Below are 20,858 nucleotides of genomic sequence, written 5' to 3'. Positions count from 1 at the left end.
TTTCTGTAGGCTAGTGGCAGTGGTGCAAGAAGTACTGAGATCCTTTAAGTAAAAGTACCAATACAACAATGTAAAAATACTGCATTACAAGTAAAAGTCCTGCTTGAAAAATCCTACTACAGTAAAAGTACATAAGTATTATGAGCTTGATGTAGTTAAAGTATTGCAGTAAAAGTAGTGGTTTGGTCCCTCTAACTGATATATTATTATATATGACATCATTAGATTATTAATAGTGAAGCATCAGTGTTAGAGCAGCATGTTACTGTTGTAGCTGCTGGAGGTGGAGCTAGTTTACACTACTTTATATACAGTTAGCTAGTTTAGTCCAGTGGTTCCCAACCTAGGGGTCAGGCCCCTCCAAAGGGTCAGCAGATAAATCTGAGGGGTGGTGAGATGATTAATGGGAGAGGAAAGAAGAAAACACAAAGTTCTGATACACAAATCTGTTTTCAGTTTTTGGACTTTTTCTCTAATCTTTGATTTCTGGTAAAATATTGGATCATTTGAACATTTATTGAAATGAAAGCATGTGAGAAGTTTAGAGGGAAAAATCACTATTTGGTGGAGCTGTTAACAACTCATAGACATGTGAAATGTGACCCCGACTACACACTGCTTTTTGTAAGACGTCAAAAGCCAAAAATCTTTAACAATGTGTTGTATTTTAAAAGCTTCATTATCCATTCACAAGTATAAAGTAACTTGAAGTGGTAATAGTCAAGAAAAATACAAGTAACGGTAACACTTTACAATAATTGTACTGAAGTTCAATACTTGAGTAAATGTACCTGGTTGCACTGGCTGGTGGTCAGCACAGCCTGGCCCGATCATTTACAGCAGCTCGCACAGCTGACTGGCCCTTTAAATGCGTTCGTTCATCTCCGGAACACTTCGCGTGTAGTCGGTTACGGTCTCCGTTTGCCGCTACAGCTACAGCCCAGCAGCAGCAGCAGCAGCTCACCTACAACAGCTGAAGAAACTGAAGGCAGGTGGCTGCACGCTGTGCAAACTCCACGCTCGGATAGCATCTCTTCTCTCCGCAAATGCAGGCCATCAAATGCGTAGTCGTGGGCGATGGGTGAGAATTTATTCTGTGTTTGTGCGAGAAATGTTGTCTTATTCATGAGTGAATTCGCATCTGAGAGGGCAATTGTTGCAGGAGGGGCTGGGCTGGAGAGGGGGGGTTATGGGTCGGCATTCACTAAACACCGGGCTTCTTTGCAGCCCTGGTGGGTGTGAGATGAAATGAAATGAAATGAAATGATGAAACGAGATGAAGGGCAGTTATTCATCTCTGAAAGGTGAGCGGTGGGCGGCAGAGTGATAAGCTGCAAATTCGAGATGAGGTTTATCTTTTTACTACTGATTTGATTTTTGTTTTAACTCAGCAGCTTTAATGTTCACCTGTGTTGTGTGCGTGCGTGCGTGCGTGCGTGTGTGTGTGTGTGTGTGTGTGTGTGTGTGTGTGTGTGTGCACGCGCGCAACGCACGATAGTGTACTGTGTGGCTGTTGCTGGGTTTGTCTTTTTTTAATGATGTAATGTTGTCACACCTACACACTGCGATGCCTTCAACACACACACACACACACACACACACACACACACACACACACATAGACACTCACACACTCCTAGCTACAAGGACTGCTGCAATACAATATCTAGCTCTCCCATACAAGTGTAAAAGTAAAAGTAACAATACCACACTAATAAAATATTAGTGTACAAGTGTTACAATTATTTGAACACCAAAATGTTCTTAAAGTACTAAAACTCATAGTGCAGACTCATTGTGGCCTCTGTGAAGCTCATTTTAACTGCTTTGTAAACTGTTGTGTAGTTTCATATTTTATAAACTGATGAAGATTTTGCATACAGCTGTGAAAGTAAAATCTTCATCTGCAAAGTAACTACAGTTGTCACAAATGTAGTGGCTTAAAAAGTGAATTGTTCCACCAGTGTTTGTGCCTTTGTATGAACTATATTCAGTTTATTACTGTAATGTCAACAACAACTACTGCTCCAACCACTTGAAAGAGTCTCTACAAGACAGGACCTTGAACTGTATAATGTGTCAAGTGTATGTGTACGGGGCAAATGGGGAAGAGGACCTAATCAAATCCAAAAGACAGGCTTACAGGTCTCTAACAAGGAGGCAATCCAAAGAAGCAAACAAGTCTAAGGGGCAAGCAGCTCACAAACAAGCAGAAGGTCTAAACCACAGGTCAAGGCAGGAAGAGGTGACAGCTACAGAACAGAATACAGAATATGGGATGACTGGAACGCAAGTGTACACTGTAGCAACACTGATGAACTGGCAGGGAATGGATAACAGAGGACGGGTGTATATAATACTGGGCCAGATGGGATAATGAGCAGCAGGTTAAGACAGTCGGGGAGTGGAAAGGTGCACAGGTGAGTGTGGGAAAGTCCTGGGACATCTAGTGGACAGGTAGAGAATGACAAAGCCAAGAGAAGACAGAGGCAGGATGGGCAACGCCAACACAAACAGGAGCGAGACACAGTGTTACAGAAGCAATTGTGAATATGATATTAGTAATCTGATGGATTACAGAACACTGTGGTTCACTTTTCTAACGTTTTCTAATGTTGAACAGTTGAATAGATCATATTCATAGCAAACATTTGAACTTGTCAAACACAGGTATGGCTAATAACATCATTATATGCTGGCTGAAACTTAGAAAAGTTTGAGTTCCGCTGACTTACAATAATAACAGAAGTAATGAAGCTGCTTATAGCTGCCACCAAGAGCAAAAAAAACAACAACACAGAAATCAGTTCTGAGTCACTTACTTTGCCCAATTTTGGTACCACTTTATAATAAAGTACCCCTGATGAAGAGTGTAGAAGTTGTAACTAATACTTTATAAATGGTTAAATTGTTTACTAATGATTTATAGATCATCTATAATCCATTAATAATAGCAACTCCTAGGTGAAAAAACGCATCACTTGCTTTGCAGCCAGCTCAACAGTATTCAAACATTTCATAAATAATGTATAACACACTATAATGAAAAAATAAGCAGGCATAAAGACATTGTGTATTTGTCCACAATTATAACATTTTATATGATCACAACTGTTTTACTATATTATCATTCATTATCTGTTTATACAGCAGCCTCCACTCACAATAATTAACACTTATATAACTTCCTAAAAAGCAAACAGTAAAAATGAGTATGAGTCATCCACAATGAAATCTTAATAAGTCAATAAGAACTAAAGGACTGTCTGAAGAGACAAAGCATGCTGCCAAACATGGCTACACAAATGTTATTAAATAATTTATGATGATTAATTAACATTCATAAAGAAATTAGTTACAACCTATAAACTCGCTATCAGATGGCCTTGTTCTTATTATACACTGTACATGTATATGTATGTATATGTGCTCAGCTGTAGCAGAATCTTGTGCCGTCTTATCCCAAGCATGACACAAGATTTAAAGAAATATAAAACACACGTTGTTATTTCTTCAATAGGCTACAATTTGTTATGACTGTCCTGCCATACATCACTGATGGGGCTGGTGAAGACAGACAGGACAATAGAATTTTTGTTCTGAAAAATAACCAGTATCAAGCATTCATCCATTGTCTTTTTCAGCGTCTTTTAAAATGTCATCTTAATGATATTTTAAGCCTTATGTGAAGCATTTTGAGAGATAAACTTGCCTCTGCATATCCAAATTTTAGCCTGTCATTATCAACAGAGTGCACTCCTCCCTTTACTTCCCTCTTTTTCTTATCTTCTGTGCCCTTGTGTGTTAAGCTCGCCATACTGTGCTTAAAATATAATAAATAAGTCAACAAAATGGATCCATCCTCTGGCCAGTGTGTCAATCATACAAAATGGATCCAGCCTATAAGCACCTCAGTGATCTTGTGCCATGAAGCTTGAGATCACTCCTGTCTGGATTTGAACACAGTTAGTCTGGGTTATCACTTTCCATTACTCAAAGAAGCAAGTCTGTACCAATCAACCAGTATAGCACCCACCAACCCATGTCATCACATGCAAGGGTAATGATTATAATTCAAATTAGGTTCAAATAATAGGCCAGCATAAAGTAATAAAGACTGGTTGCCAATTAAGGCAACGTCAAAATCATTCAAATGTTAGAATTTCCTGTATTTTCTCCCTGTAAAAATGAATATTTTTACTCACTTTCAGCTATTAAAGGTGTAATATGCAAGATTTGTCCACCTGCACCAAACAGATAGGGGGCAGCATATCACATGACCATATATTGGGAATCTAAATGGTTACTTTCTTGCCTGAAAAAATATTAAAACTTAATAAAGTGACATATGAACAGTGCTACAGCTAAATTTACAACAGCTTTTAGCCTGGTTCAAAATCGCTTCCATATTGGCTCAGGGTAGCGCTACTTCTTCTTCCTCTCATGTTAGACTGAGGGCAGACTGGATGCCACAAAAGTCGATCTGAAGCTCATTTGAGGTTGTAGAAACTAGTTGCAGATATTTTATATCCAGTCTTGTCACACTTTTGTCTTCATACCAGCTTTATATCCCAGTTTAAAGACTCTGCTTCCACCATATTAACAGTATATTCTTTGCTGTTGCCATCATGTTGTTGCCACAGTTGAATGGTAGTGATCATATATGCATCTCTGTGTGTCATTGTTCTCTGTTGTCTTCAGTGCGGTGGGTAAGACATGTCTGCTCATCAGCTACACCACCAATGCCTTCCCTGGAGAGTACATCCCCACAGTGTGAGTACAGCCACACCTTCAGCAGCACTGATGCACACCGACCTGTTCACATGTAAACTGGATGTGCTGTGTGTTTGTCTCAGCTTTGACAACTACTCAGCAAACGTGATGGTGGATGGTAAACCAGTAAACCTGGGCCTTTGGGATACAGCTGGGCAGGAGGACTATGACAGGCTCCGCCCCCTGTCCTACCCTCAGACGGTAACACACACACACACACACACAACCAATAAATAATGTAAACTTTTTATACAACTCATCATTCACATTTACATCTTATAAAATTAGAGCATATAATATTTCTATTTTTGCACTTACACACAAATGTGTCTGGAGTTAAACTGAAGTTAATAAATATTTTTGGTTAAACTTATGATAATAATATATAATATAATATATATACACATGCTACATTAATATGTAACTAATGCATGATGTATGAGGATTTAACAACAATTATCAAGTCACTATGACTGAAAAAGGCAGTAAATTTGATCTTTGAAAGCTGTCACAGTTGTGTGCCAGTGTTTAAGTTGAACTGGTATTGAATTAAATGGTGATATCTGTGTGTGTGAGGCTGTGCTTGCAATGATCGATCTCAGCATGCTCGAAGCAAGAACTAGGGAATGACAACAAGTAATACATTCTTTACAAAATGTTCTTGTTGTCAGTCCCAACATTTGTCTCATATATTGTTATTACTCTGATGTCAAGTCGATTTATGAAATGTTCAGCCTAAAGGTAAAGCACAGTTGACACTCAGCTGGAACGCAGTTTGGAGACAGTTCTACACTGTGGCACATATACGACATCTGTATCTGCCATGGAGCATGTTACAGCATTTGTATGCAGGTATATACTGTTTCTCTGTCATCACAACGATTTTCTGCACTATGAAGCCAACTCAATCATCGATATTAGACATAACTGTCAAGTGTTAATTAGGGACAGCAAGGACAATAGAGACAGTAATTGGATTATTGTATATGCACAGGTGGAGAAAACTAAAATCATATGGGCATGAAATGGTCTTTGGTTTGGTTATTATGTCACAACTTTGCGTTTTTGAGGAGATTGGACAGCGACAGTGATTAGACAGATAGTGAGAGATGGTGATAGCAAGTGATAGCATGATTGAGTGTTGATTGTGATAGAGTGATTGGCCTTAAGCAAGTGAGGCGTGCTTGTGTGAATATGTTTGTGAGGCTGATATTGTGCATTTTCATCTTGTGATTTATAAGTTGTTATAACTATGTGTCTCTAGCAGTGTGCTTTGTGTCAATTTGTTATCTTACCTGTGTGTTGTTGTTGTATTTATTCATTTGTTCTTATGTGTATTTGTGGAGTTGTCAACTGGTGAGGGTAGGTAGGTAGACAGGTGCAGGAGTAATAATAATAATAACAATAATAATAATAATAATCTGCATTTGTATAGCACCCTCATGCAAAGATGCAGCCCAAAGTGCTTAACAAAACAAGATCAAATGGCAATAAACAAAAGCAATAAGTAAAAAAGTTTGATCACAAAAATAAACAACAATAAGTGGGAAAAAAAGTTTGATCACAATTCAATAAAACATTTACAATGATACCAACAAAGTTACCACAAATTAGAAGCCAAATTAAAAAGATTGGTCTTCAATTTCTTTTTAAAAACCAAAAACCAAGTTAGTTCTCTGTTCTAAGACCCAACTGTCCCACAGTTTAGGGCCATAAAAACAGAAAGCACCCTCACCAGATTTCTTTACTTTTATTTCTTGACACTTTAGGAACCTCTAAAAGAAAGGCAGTGGAGGTTGGAACATAAAATGAAGTAACTGATATATGCAGGTGCAGGTTATGTAAAGCTTTATAGACAAGTAAAAGGACTTTAAAATCAATTCTAAAAGATTCACATAGCCAGTGCAGTGATGCAAGCAGAAGGGTTATGTGATCTCTTTTTTGTATTGGTCAAAATCTTGCTGAAGCATTCTGTATTAACTTTAATTTTCTTCAAAACTTTTTAGGGAGCCCAGTATCTAAACATTTTGGAATCAAAGCATGTATCAGCATTTCAGCATCATTCTGAGTTAAAAGTGGTCTAATTTTGGTGATGTTCCTCAGATGATGATTGTGACCTTATTAAAATGGCAAATAAAATTTAGATCTGTCTAAAATCTAGTCTAAAATCACTCCCAGATCAGTAACCTATGCTAATTTGCCATCTAGAGTAGCTATATTATTAGATAATGTGTTTATAAGATATTTAGGGCCAAGCACCATTATGTCAGTTTTTTCTGAGTTTGGTAGCAGGAAATTGCAGGTCATCCAGGTCTTTATGTCAATAAGACATGCTTGGAGTTTAGTTAACTGATTGATTTCATCTGGCTTCATTGATAAGTATAATTGAGTATCATCTGCATAACAATGGAAATTTATGGAGTGTTTCCAAATAATATTACCCAAAGGAAGCATATATAAGGTGAATAGTATTGGTCCAAGCACAGAACCTTGTGGAACTCCGTGTCTAACTTCTGTGTGCATGGAGGATTCATTGTTAACGTGCACAAACTGAAATTGATCTGATAAATAGGATTTAAACCAGCTTAATGCAGTTCCTTTAATGCCAATTAAATGTTCCAGTGTCTGTAATAGGATGTGATGGTCAATGGTGTCAAATGCTTCACTAAGATCTAACAAGACAAGTACAGAGAGAAGTCCTTTGTCTGATGCAATCAGGAGGTCATTTGTAACTTTCACCAGTGCTGTCTCTGTGCTATGTTGCGCTCTAAATCCTGACTGAAGATCCTTAAATAAACTATTTTTATGTAGAAAGTCACATAACCGTTTAGCGACTGTTTTCTCAAGGATTTTAGAGAGAAAGGGAAGGTTAGATATAGGTCTATAGTTGGCTAAAATGCCTGGATCAAGAGTAGACTTTTTAAGAAGAGGTTTAATTACAGCTACTTTAGAGGACTGTGGTACATAGCCTGTTACTAAAGACAGATTGATCATATCTAGTAAAGAAGTGCTAACTAAGGGTAAGACTTCCTTAAGCAGCCTAGTTGGGATGGGTTAGTTCAGGAAGGTCAATTGGAGAAAAACAATCTAAATATATATCAGGTTTTTACAGCTGTTTCTAAGGTTCCTGTGTTTGGGAATAAATCAGTGCCTATTAAGTGCAGGAGGTGATGAATTTTGTCTCTAATAGTTAGAATTGTTTCATTAAAGAAGTGAAGTCATTACTACTGAGAGCTGTAGTAATACATGGCTCAATAGAGCTACAACTCTTTGTCAGCCTGCCCAAAGTGCTGAAAAGGAACCTAGGGCTGTTATTATTCTCCTCTATTAATGATGACTAATAGGCAGCTCTGGCATTACAGAGGGCCTTCCTATATGTTTAAGACTATCTTGCCAGACTAAGCGAGATTCTTCCAGTTTGGTGGAACGCCATATCCTTTCAAGGTTTTGTGATGTTTGGTTTAATTTGCAGGTTTGGGAGTTATACCATGGAGCTAACTACTTATGTTTTATTATCTTCTTTTTGAAAGGGGTGATGGAGTCAAGTGTCATTTGCAGTGAGCCTGCAGCACTATCAACAAGATTATCAGTTTGGGAGGGACTAAAATTAGCATAAGAGTCCCCTGTAGTATTGAGACATGGCATTGAATTACAGACATCTAGTGAAGACATTTTTGTCTAATGGCATGTAGTCCAGTAATTGAAATTCAAAAGTTATTATTATTATTAAGTAATGGTCTGATAAAATAGGATTTTGGGAAAATCTATTAAATGTTCAATTTCAATGCTATATGTCAGAAGAAGTTCGAGGGTGTGGTCAAGACAGTGAGTGGGTATATTTACAGTCAAAGAAGCCAGTTGAGTCTAATAATGAGATAAACACAGTGCTTAGACTATCATCATTGACGTCCACATGAATATTAAAGTCACCTACTATAATTACTTCATCTGTGCTAAGGACTAAGTTTGATAAAAACTGAGAATTCAGATAAAAATTCAGAGTATGGGCCAGGAGGATGGTACACTATAACAAATAGAATTGGCTATAATGTTTTCTAGGTTGGGTGAGAGAGATGAAGATTCACCCTGTGTCTAGACAGAAATTGTAGCATGAGCAGCACGTCAGCAGAGTGTGTCTACACTGGAGGTGTTCAGGTACAGTGTTGAGCGTAGGTCATCTGTGTGTTGGGAGCACTGAGAGCCTGATACACATGACTGTAGTGATGTGTGTCAAACGGAGGAAAATAGACTTAAAGTGTAAATGAATGCTTCAGGTAGCGGTTCCGCCCGTGAGACATGACTGAGACGCGAGCCTGCACAGAGCCGGTGAAGACAGCTGCATAGATTACAGATTATAGATTGTCTAGACACAGGATAAGGCTTTTGAATGAGTTATAATTAAGTTTAGGTCTATGGTTGATTATTAGGATTGAGTTGAAAATGGCAGCAGCTCCACCTCCTCAGCCAGTGCAGGATTTTAAGAGTTTTAGAAGCATTAAGATTTTATCATTGTACAGCATTTCTTAATGATAATGTCATAACACGATGAACGCGTGGATAATCGTCTCCGCTTGGGATGTATCGAAAGTTATCACAGGTGAAAATTAGCAACAATCAAAGCTCAGCGGTTCGAATCCTGAACAGGTTTTTAAAAATAATGTATCCATGTGGCCAGACCAGGATTTTGGGAGCAAGAACTGCTGATATTTGCAAACTACACCTATGAAACATCTGTCTCACACACACAAGTCTCACCAGTTCATCAGAAACAAAAACACCAGGTAAGTTTAAACACTGGGCAAACTGGAAAACGAACCAAATGCAGACACCAAGGCAGAACAGTTCAATGAAAGGGTTTTAATAGTTCGATAACCAAAGGCAGGCTTGCGTTCGGCAACAGCAACGCAGTCCAAACATGCAAACAAGTTCAGAGGGCAAAACAGGCAGGTCAAAAACAGACAGAAGGTCCAACCACAGATAGAATTATCAGGCAGGAAAATCAGGAACATGATAACAGGTACAGGTGGTTGAGAAGCAAGTGTACAACATGACAAACTGGCAGAGGACTTTGGTGAGAGGGCAGATATAAATACACACAGTGGGTACATCTCAAGTCTCTTAATTGCATCCACGTTTCCCTCACTTGCGTCTTTTCCTTGCGTCTTAGTCCCTCCTACCAAGGATCAATGGAGAGATGCAAAGAAAGAGGCAACAAGGAAATATGTTTTTAGAGAAATGAGACGTCCTTTCCTCTGAAGCGTCATGTGAAGCGACATCCGTTTCTGATGATGGCGGCAGCTGATCACAGCTGGATCAGTCAGCTTTAGCAGCTGGAGCAACTTTTGATGGAGTTTATGTCTGCACACATGTGCACTGTGATAATACTAATAAAGGTGCACAGTTATCACTGCTATAGCAGCTGTTTTCTCTCTGCAGCCTGCATTCTGTATCTATACTGTGTCCTGCTCAGAGGCACAGGAACCATTTCTACTGGCAGAATGTATTTGTATTATTTATTAATTATTTGCATCTGTATTTATTGATATTTTGATCGTGAATTCATTGTTTAATAATCATTTCATTGTTAATTGTTAAATAACAATAATAAACTGTTTAATAATTTATTTATTATGCTAAGTGTTTCAGGGAAAATTGAAATTATGTAACTCATCAAACCCGACGCTCAGATCCTGAAAAGAAAAATCTTTCTAATAAATGAAGAAGGTTGTTTATGGTTCTTTTGATGGTTCATGGTTGATCAGATCTACAATTAACACAGACTTTTAACTAGATGGTGAATCAGAAAACAAATATAATATAAAATTTGACTTCCCTTAACCCTGCGAAAGTGCTCTTTTAGATACTCAGGGGTTGTAGTGATACGGCTCTATCCCCTGAAACAACTCAACACAAGATTTGGCCATCAGTCTAAACTTTTTCTAACCAAAAACCTGCTTTTGTTGTTCACTTTCCCCAGAATCATTGATGTCATACTCTTTCCACACAAACTACTCTCTTACAAAAATCCTGGACAGGTAACTGCAATAATTGGACCACCCAGTACTGTCAGGAGTGACTTCTAGTTCTCAGCTGACTTGTGCATTGGACTGTGTTCTGTGTCTCATGTTGTACAGAGTTCTGACTGGCAGCTCAGTCCCAGCAGGCTGCCACTGATTGTGTGTACATGCTCTGCATGTCAATAAGGCTGCTTTCACAAAGTGTTTCTGGTGAATGCTCCATTTCACAGTCAATGCTCCTCTCTAGCTGACATGGTGACACAGTTTGAACCTGTGGTGATCATTACGTGTGCTCTGGCCTGGCTTCAGGACACTCCTCCTGGGTCAGACGAGGCTCAGATACTGTGCAGGTTTTGTGAACACAGTGTAATGTTGCTATTTGTTTAAATGTACAGAAGCTGAGAGGAGCTGTGGTTGCCATTACTTTTTACACCCAGAGCTCATGAGTTCATTGTTTGGAATCACAATGTGTTTTTTAAGATAATGGAATACTTATCAAGAAAACCACATTGTTGTTTTGTTTTTTTTTATGAGAAAAGATAGATCAATCAAATTAGTGTGAAATCCGTTGGATTCAAGTTACTTCAAGTTTTGAGTTTACATTTTGTGATGCAGGTGATGCAGTGAACTTATGGCATTTTTGTTTATAGAATATGGGCAATCTGTATGTATCTGGGCACATTGACTGGACAGATGAACTTTCAATTGATCTTAAAAATCATCTACTCTTGGCAGCATATCGCTGTGTATTCACACAGGCACTCCGTTTGCACATCGAACACAGCCAGGATGAGACATTCATATGTATTTCTTTGGTACAAAGCGTCACACAAATGAGGTAGAATCTTAACTACAGTAGATTAAGGAGAAGTCTTTGAGAAGAAATGCCACAATTCTCAAAGTTTCAAATTCCACCTGATAAAAGAGACACTACAGTTTTTATTATGATCGAGATATCTAGAGAGAGCAATGGAGGTGAGTAGTTTCAAGATCTATACCTCCCTGAGGTATAGATCTTGAAACAATTTTTGGAGACAAACAGGGAGTCTGCTGACGAAGTCAAGTTAGGTAACTCGTTCCATCACCAAGGGAGCACAGAGGAACTGTGACTGATGGTGATGGGACACTAAATAACTTCTGGCTGATTCAAAACCAGGGGCCTCACTTATAAAACTGTTCACAGGATTAATGTCAAAAAGTGGCATACAGATGAAACACATGAAGTGCTTACGCACAAAAATATTGTGATTCATAACATAGTGTGCACGCACATCCTACACCAGTTTCCCTCTATAAATCATAATCAACTTGAAATTTGGCGCACATGAGAGAGCGTCTCATCCCACCCTTGTAACGCCCATAGTTGCCTATAAATAGTCAGTAAAACACCCCAAATTAATATCCATTCATACTGACTACATGAAGACAACCATTGCACATGCTGACAGAGAAGTTTCACATAATGTGACATTGAAGTTGTTGTTGGGGAGGTTGAGGCAAGAAAAAATATATTGTTTGGTGGACACGGTGTTGGCATTACAGATGCCAAACAGGCTTTAGTTGGATCCTCTCTGTAATAAAAAAGAAGCGGTCCGACATAGAAGTAGAGTGTTTGTGTTACTATTAATAACTGCACACTATATACTGTGCAGCCTACTCTTAATCAATATCTTGCACATCCATCCCATTCCCTTCTACTATAATAAATTTAAACCTGTTAGCTGCTCCTTTCACCCAGAATATATTTTACATTTTTCTTCTTTTGTAAACTTATTCTTTTAGGATTACTTAAGTTTTGTGTATTTTTTTTGTATATCTAAGACTTCTGCACACCAGTACAACACCAAGGCTAATTCCTAGTAAAGGCTTCCCTGTATGTGCTTGACAATAAACTCGATTCTGATTCTGAGCTGTACACTGAAAGATCTACTTAATACTGTTGTGTTCGCATTCTGCCATCGGGGTCGCATTTTCTCATTTCTCCAGTTTACGTGTGTACGCATGTTTCTGGAGAAGACTGCACATTCTCCTGTCAAGTTTTTTTTTTTTTTATAAAAAATTCCAAAGTTTGCTTAGAAAGTATCTTTTGTGCATATGCAACGGTTATAAATGAAGCCCCATATCTCCACTGTGTTTTGGACCATTTGCAGTTTTATTGTGCATGCTGGCAAGGTGTCACAGTAATGGAGGTGAGAGATGACCAGTTCCTGTGCAAGAAGCTGAGTAACGTACTGTCAGTTAAGGCCTGATCTTGCTGATGTTTATGGTGTGATGCAACATGCTCAGTGAAAGGTAGTCTGTTGTCAATCATGAATCCTGGCAGCGAGGAGGAGGAGGAGCTGAGCTGGATACTAATGTTGTGTTGAACAGAAGGACTGTCTGGAATCACCAGCAGTTCATAGAGGTCTTAGAGTTGTTTCATCATTCATTTGTGATATCAGTGAGGCAGGCTGAGATTTGCACTTCCTGGCAGGAAAGACTGATAGAACTGATAATCAGATCTCCGGACATTGTGTATATGACAAGAGGAGAAGGAGACAAAGCACATATTCTTGATTCTATTGTGCAGGATTTCTGTGTGTTTACTTCACAGCTTCTTGAATCATGAAGTTTCATGATGAGATCAGGCAGGGTGACTGAAGTGTCATGATGAAACTTAACCTCCATTATGAGAGTGAAATATTTACTGTGTAATTCTCTGTCCTGTCTCTGCCCAGGATGTGTTCCTGATCTGCTTCTCTCTGGTGAGCCCAGCCTCCTTTGAGAACGTCCGAGCCAAGGTGCTGATCCCATCTCTTCTCAGCTCATTAGAAGCATTCTGAAGTGCTGTGTTGTACAATAAGTATACCTAACTGAAAAAAGGTTAAAGATACACAAAACAACTCACCCACATCCCCCAAATGTATTGTATGTTGACTTTAAAACTCTGTAACAGAATCAGAGAGTGTATCCTCAACAGCATCAGATGTAATGACTGTAAAGGCCAATTCATGCTTTCCGGGTCTACCTGATGTAAATTTCGTCATCTGCCCATGTCAGCAAGAGTCTGCGTGCAGTCTAAAATTTTGGGCTGCATGCAGACATCTGCAGAGGGGACTGTACACATTGCAAGCACACCACCTGCGCATGTGCTAGAAAAGCAAACAGCAATGCCTGTCTCATCTACAATATGTATGTACTGTATTCCTTTTCTCATGTTGCTGTCGAAATCCAGCAAATCCAGTTGGACTAACACGTTATTGTGTTAAAAGGCTGATCAGAAAAAATGCTGCACAAGCAGTTTGTAATACTCACAGAGTGTATTTTACAACTCTGAAAAGTTATCATGCTACAACCCTGTTTACTAGTGCGCATAAGTGGAACACATCTGTGTCCATGGACCCCTGATTGTAGTATGTATGGAACTGCATCCACAGTCTGTATGCAAGTCCACAGCTGTCCACAGACGCAGAATGTGGAAACCTTAAATTGGCCTTAATACTACAGTATGTTTCACTGTGGATGGGGATGTTTGCACCCTTAAACACAACTAAAGCATTTGGCTGCATCTTTGCTCATCATTGACCTTTGACCTCTGCGGCTTTCTTTGCAGTGGTATCCGGAGGTTCGTCATCACTGCCCTAATACACCCATCATCTTGGTGGGCACCAAGCTGGACCTGCGGGACGACAAGGACACGATTGAAAGGCTGAGAGACAAAAAGCTGTCTCCCATCACCTACCCACAGGGTCTGGCCATGGCCAGAGAGATAGGTAGGCACACGCTGTGTATGTGTGTGTGTGTGATTTTGATTTGTGCTAACTATCCAGTAGCAAGTGACTGCCACGTAAATTATTTTCAGTCGACACAGAGGCTTTGGTCATGGTTGCAAGGAGCAGTTTTTCACATCAGTCAAAGGGAGCCAGTACAAGCCACACTCTAGTCTGTGTGGGAATTTCCATTGCTCTCCAACACCAGTGTGTCTCCATCCACCTGTTTTTATTTATGTCTGAATAACTGAGTGGAAACACCAACATTTTAAAAAAAAACAACCTTGAAATAACCCAAAAAAAGTTTTTGCACTTGGTTGTGAAAAAGTTGGTGTATCAAAATAAAAGCATACATGCACGAGGTAGAGTGAAAAACAAACTTAAACATCCAGCTCATAGAGAGTGTTTAATGAAGGGATCTTCTAATGGCCAGTATGAACAGAATGAATGATTATGATAAGAAAAACCTGTGTTCATTTGGAAAGCTGACTGTTTTAAGACAGACTTGAAAAATTGTGAACCTGTCCTTTAAGTAATCATAGGTCACATCAAAGTATAATGTAATCATTAGAAGATCCCTTCTTACACTGTAAGTGCATTATGTAAGGTCCTTCTGTGCATAAATGTATTTAAAAGTTTATCTGAAACTAATATGAAGCTTCAGTCATCCAAATAAGTCAAATCAAGTAGATATCTTTCAACGTTACAGTCTTTTTGTTACTATACTTCCACCACAGCTCAACAGGGAAACACTGTCTGAGGAAACACAAAGAGGGAATTGGCTGCTAAAAAGACTGTAAATGTGTCAGATTTCCACTTGATATGACTAACTCAGACTGCTGAAGCCTCATATAAGCTTCACATCAACTTTAAATGACTGTGTGGACACACTGTGGATTTTGTCCTCCATCACTTACATTGAAGCACATTTGAATCTTTTAATAGTCAGTATGAACAGGAGGAATGATTACAGTGAGGAAAACCTCTTTCACTGTTCATATGGACACATGACTGTTGTTTTAAGACACACTTGAAAAACTGTGAACCTGTCCTTTAATCTCACCTACTGTACCAAGCTTTCTCCAACTAGAGGAAGAGCCATTAGTGAGCACAACAGCACACTTATCTTAATCACTGAACAATCAGATGTGGGCTGCGATTCAGAGGACTGGAACTAGACTGTATTTGAATACTGGCTTTTATTTCTATTAAATGTATGGTATTTATATGCATTGTGAATTTGATGCAGAGTCAAATAAGCCAAGAAAGAAAAAAAATAAGGATTATAAACTGGATAAAGGCATATGAGTGCACACAGTTTTGAACTCATTCACACCCCTCTGGCTGTTCCTCGTCTGCAGGTGCAGTCAAGTACCTGGAGTGCTCTGCTCTGACTCAGCGAGGGCTGAAGACAGTCTTTGATGAGGCCATCCGAGCTGTCCTTTGCCCTCCGCCCATCAAAAAGAGAGGCAAGAAGTGCACAGTGTTCTGAGGAAGAGGAGCTAGAAGACGAGGCCACCAGGATGTGATTACTTATGAACGGGGTACTGCCAAGTGGGAACTGCTTTGAAACACAACAGCAATGTACCATCTGCACAGAAGGAGTTTATCTTAACTGGTCAGAAGCTGGCTGAGGATTTCAGCTGGTGTGTTAAAGATGGCATATTTAAGCCTAATGTTTGGGTACAAAGATGAATTTTGTGTGATGTACAGTATGCCTTAAAACAATTCTTATGAGTCTGACTCTTAGATATTAGGACTAGGATGAGAAAAGTTTACTCATTTCCAGGATATGCAAAAATATTTTGCACTCTCCTGTTCAACCTTGACAACCTGTAATTAAAAACACACGAGTTGAACAAAACAAGGAAACAGACCAAATGTATATTCTCCTTTTGCACACCATGTATCGTTGTTTTTTTAATGCAAGCTTCTTTTGATAGGTTTTGTGGAGATGACTTTATTTTGCAATATTTCTTTAAATACGAGCACAGTTTAAATAAGTGTAAACATGTGATTAGCTCCCTGTATGTTCAGCACTATAGAACAGGGTCACTGTCTCCAGATGATGATGATGATGATGATGATCCAGACTGTAAGACAATTTTATAAGGCCACCTAAACGTTTAGAATTTCTTATCAAACCTGGCTCTCAAATTTTTTTGCCCAAGTTTTGTACTTTAGAGAAATCAATTGATTTTCTTACTATGTGCATAAGAACTGGCTTTGAATTTCTCATTTATCATACATTTATAAACATTTGATATTTAATATAATACCAGTTGCTCAGCTTTGTGAATATATTGAAATTTAGTGTTAAGTTGTTAGTGCTGTATGCTGCTAACCTGACACACCAGATGCTTTGTTACACAGAACCATCTGAGAAGTTGTCCTTGGAAACTGTTTGGAAAAGGGCAAAAAATACTTGGCAGGTGATTGGATGAACCAACTGTCTATCACCGTCTTACCTTGCGAGGCAGCTGGATTCAGGAGATCATGTGAGAATCCTCATAGGACACCAAGCGCATAACTTGAAGCCTGACAAGATGGATCTCATGATGCTGTAATCTCACAAATCCAGCTGCCTCGCAAGGTAAGTACGCTGCCCCTCTTGGAGAAAAAAACCTGGCCAATGACTGTGAGCTAATAGGAGTTAGAGACCCTTGCTTTAGAATAAAGCACACAACTCTTAAATATAAGAATCTTTCTAATCCCACCATACATACAAAGAACCTGTAATCATGCAGCCATCCTCGTGTGTACTGCAGCACTGGACCTATAGGTGGTGTTAAACATAATGTTACAAAGCCAGGTATACTAAAAAAAACACATGTATGAGAGTTTGATTTCTGTCTATTGAGTGCAATGACTTGCTTTGATCTGATGTGCTTTCAACACAGTCTGACAGTCACCACAAACAACTGAGCACAGCTCATCAAAATATGTTCCTTGCACCAGCTTTATTTCAATGTTAACAAATCTCATGAGAACACCAACAATGTCTCTCAGTATTTTCTGACTTCCCTAATGTGATTGTGGCTGTCAGCCCAAAGCCCACTGGTTTCTACTGAAGACATGAATCTTTAAGAACACCTCACAAATATATAGTTTCATTTCTAAAAAGGCTCAGCAACCTCGTCCCTGAAAAGAACTTATATTTCTTTTTTTCTTGGCCTCCCTGAATTACTCGTTTTAGAATATTGCCAACTGTCACCTTGTGCATGGCCATCATCATCATCAATGTATGCTGAAATGCTAACATTCTCCATACCACTGCTCAACTTAACATAAGCTTCAGTCTTAGCATGAGCTCCAGTCTTGATTAAGTGGTAAAAAGTTACATAAAGAATGACATATATCTACAATAAACATTTCCCTGTTAGACAAGTAGTTAAAACATTTATATCTGTATGTTGACTAAAATTATGACCAAAGCCACACACACATTTCTGCAACATTGTCTAAGAATAAAGAGTGTACTACTTTAATCAAACACACACAGCACTCCATCCTGGTCAGAATCTGTTCATTATTAAAAAGGTAGATTCCCAGGATGTCTTTGTGTCCTCTAGGATACCAGTTTGTACATAACACCCACAGAAATCATACTCATTCCTCAAATGTAGAATCTGCCCGCCGCTTTTTGAGTGATGAATGTTAATAATGTGCCATTAGTGAAGTGTTTTTTTAGTGGAACAATCATGCCAAATGTTCATGTTCATGGGACCCAGACAAGACCCCCTTTAAAGATTCTCAACAGGGCATCCATATACAGTGGTAAAGTGAATGATTGTGTTAGTGACTTATCGTGTGTAATTTCATGTCACTCTGTTTGAGGGAATGACACAGAAGCAGTGAAAAGAGTGTGGGATTTTGTATGTTATTGTATATTATTACTTTTTCTATATTCTGTTTTTTGTTGTGTACTTAATTTAGAAATGAAAAGATTTTTAACAAATTACAACAAATATGCATTAAATACCTAAAGGGGATGATTTGTTTTGAGTACCTGTTATAATGTTGCCAAAAAGTCTCTGTGTACATAAAAATGCATTAAATATATTTGAATGGACTAAAAGACACTTCATGTTCCTGTTGTGTGAGTGTGCTTTTAATGTGGCAACCTAGTAAATAACATTCATTTGATGTACAGTACAAGGTAAAGGCCACTGATGATGTCACACTAATTTAAGAAAAAAGTGAAGATGTTGTGAAAGTGCAGATGTTATTTCAAGGGGAAAAAAGTCATACTATTTTGAGAATAATTTGAGAAGAAATAAGGTCATAATATTATGAAAATACAATGATAATTTGCAAGACAACATAATTGTACAAGAATAAGTCTGTAAAATTTTTGGAAGCTGAAAATAAAAAAGTCTGTGGAACAATTTAATGAGAGTCAAGATATTAGAATTTGTATTCTGAAATGTTTAGGTTGTAAAACTGTTACCCTCACAATATTGTTACTTTTTGCTCAAAATTACAACTTGAATGTCAAAATTTTATTTTACCTCAAAATATTTTGATCATCATGTCGTCATCACAGCTTTCAAACAACTTTGTTTCTCAATCTCTCTCTCTTTCTCACATACACACACAAACACTTTCACTCATCCACCCACTCACACACACATGCACGTGCACATGCAGGTCGTCAGACTCAATAGAATATAATACATTACACCTCGTGTGCAGTACATTTCTGTTTATGACTTATAGGCTATTGAGCGTTGGAAGTTCTGTGTGTGTGTGTGTGTGTGTATATCTTTGTAGAAGTGTACTTATGTGATTGTGTGTGACCATATGAGCCAAGAGCAAGTGGTTTTCATGGCATGTTCATTCGCTCTGATTCATGTGTCTTTGAGGTACAGAGATAAAACATGAGCTTGACTGCGATATATAATTTCAAAGCCCACAATAATTTCTCCTTATATGTGCACTCACACATGCACGACACAGAGGCCCATTCACACCCATACATGCACTCTCTCAGGAAATAAAAACATCTAGCATTGTACAGCGCCGCAAAGATACCGCTGCAAGGAAAACCAAAACAAAGACGGTCTTTACTTGATTTAGCACATCTGAGTTTGTACAACTGCTGTCGCAGCCAAATCTATAACTATATGCAGCTTGAGTGGCTGGTAATTTTCCACTTAGCAAGATGAAGAGACATGTCTGTTCAAGAAGCTCTGGAGTATGTCCTACAGCCTGCCGACAGCAAGCATGAGTCGGGTACCTCCGAAACTGAGGAGGACACAAACTCGGAGGATCACGCTGAGTATGCTGTGGAGTCATCTGATGACTCTTATTCCTCTGACTGCACTGAGAGTGGGGGGGACACAGAGGAGACAGCTGATCCAGACTGGAAATCAAGAAATGTGAAAATTATCTGGGCTCCCACTCATGCCAGCTACCTGCGTGATAAGATACGCCATCGCCAGGATCAGCACCATAAAAATCATCCTTTGATCTTTCCATAACAGAAGACATAATCCAGCTTCTTATGGAGAATACCAACCTGCAGGGGAGACGTTCTGTGTCTGATTGGAGAGACGTGAATGCCACTGATTCTGGCCGGTGTGCACAGGTCACGGAATGAATCTACTCGCAGCCTGTGGGATGACCACACAGGAGGGGCCTTCTTCCGAGCCACAATGTCCCACCGCAAATTTAGTCTCATCAGCTCCAACCTGCGCTTCGACAACAGGCTGACTTGACCTACACGTCACACTGGCTGCTTTCCACCCCATCTCCGAGAAGTGGACGAGCAGCTGGTCCCATTCAAAGGTCGCTGTGGGTTCCGGCAGTACATGCCAGACAAACCAGCCAAGTATGGCATAAAAATCTAGGTCACCTGTGATGTCAAGACATATCATGTGTGGAGGATGCAGATATATACGGGGAAACCTGAGGGCTGTCCAGCAGAGGTGAACCAGGGACAGAGAGTGGTCCTGGAGATGACAGAGGGAAAAAAAACAGTGACCTGCAACAACTTCCACACCTCATCCAGTTGCCACTCCTGCTGCAACTGAACTGAACTCTCTCTCTCTCTGTCACACACACACACACACACACACACACACACACCATTTCTGTTCTGAACATTCTTGAATTCTTGAGTTCTGAAAAATAAATCTAGTAATTCAGTGTTGTTGCTAATCATTGACATATCTGGGATAACCCCCCCCCCCCGAATCCCCTGTCTTCATCTGCTGACATTTTTTGCTTTTGTCTTTTTAAATCAGTACCTCATTATCCCACTACATATGGGTCCTGACGGCACCATTTGTGTCAATCTGACAAGCACAAACGCCCC

At 39.1% G+C, this 20,858-nt stretch overlaps 1 protein-coding gene across 1 annotated transcript; it reads left to right on the top strand.

The window, feature by feature from the left end:
- Window positions 1-914: 914 nt before the first annotated feature.
- rac3a (Rac family small GTPase 3a) lies at window positions 915-19,920 on the top strand. Its single transcript, XM_067570347.1, has 6 exons — window positions 915-1,081; window positions 4,702-4,773; window positions 4,857-4,974; window positions 13,508-13,570; window positions 14,383-14,542; window positions 15,901-19,920. The coding sequence occupies exons 1-6, from the start codon at window positions 1,047-1,049 to the stop codon at window positions 16,029-16,031; spliced, it is 579 nt and encodes a 192-aa protein (XP_067426448.1). The 5' UTR covers window positions 915-1,046; the 3' UTR covers window positions 16,032-19,920.
- Window positions 19,921-20,858: the final 938 nt, after the last annotated feature.

This window comes from Thunnus thynnus, chromosome 17, assembly GCF_963924715.1.
Source record: "Thunnus thynnus chromosome 17, fThuThy2.1, whole genome shotgun sequence".
In the NCBI taxonomy this organism is placed as follows: domain Eukaryota; kingdom Metazoa; phylum Chordata; class Actinopteri; order Scombriformes; family Scombridae; genus Thunnus; species Thunnus thynnus.
This window is presented reverse-complemented; position numbering and strand designations above follow the sequence as displayed.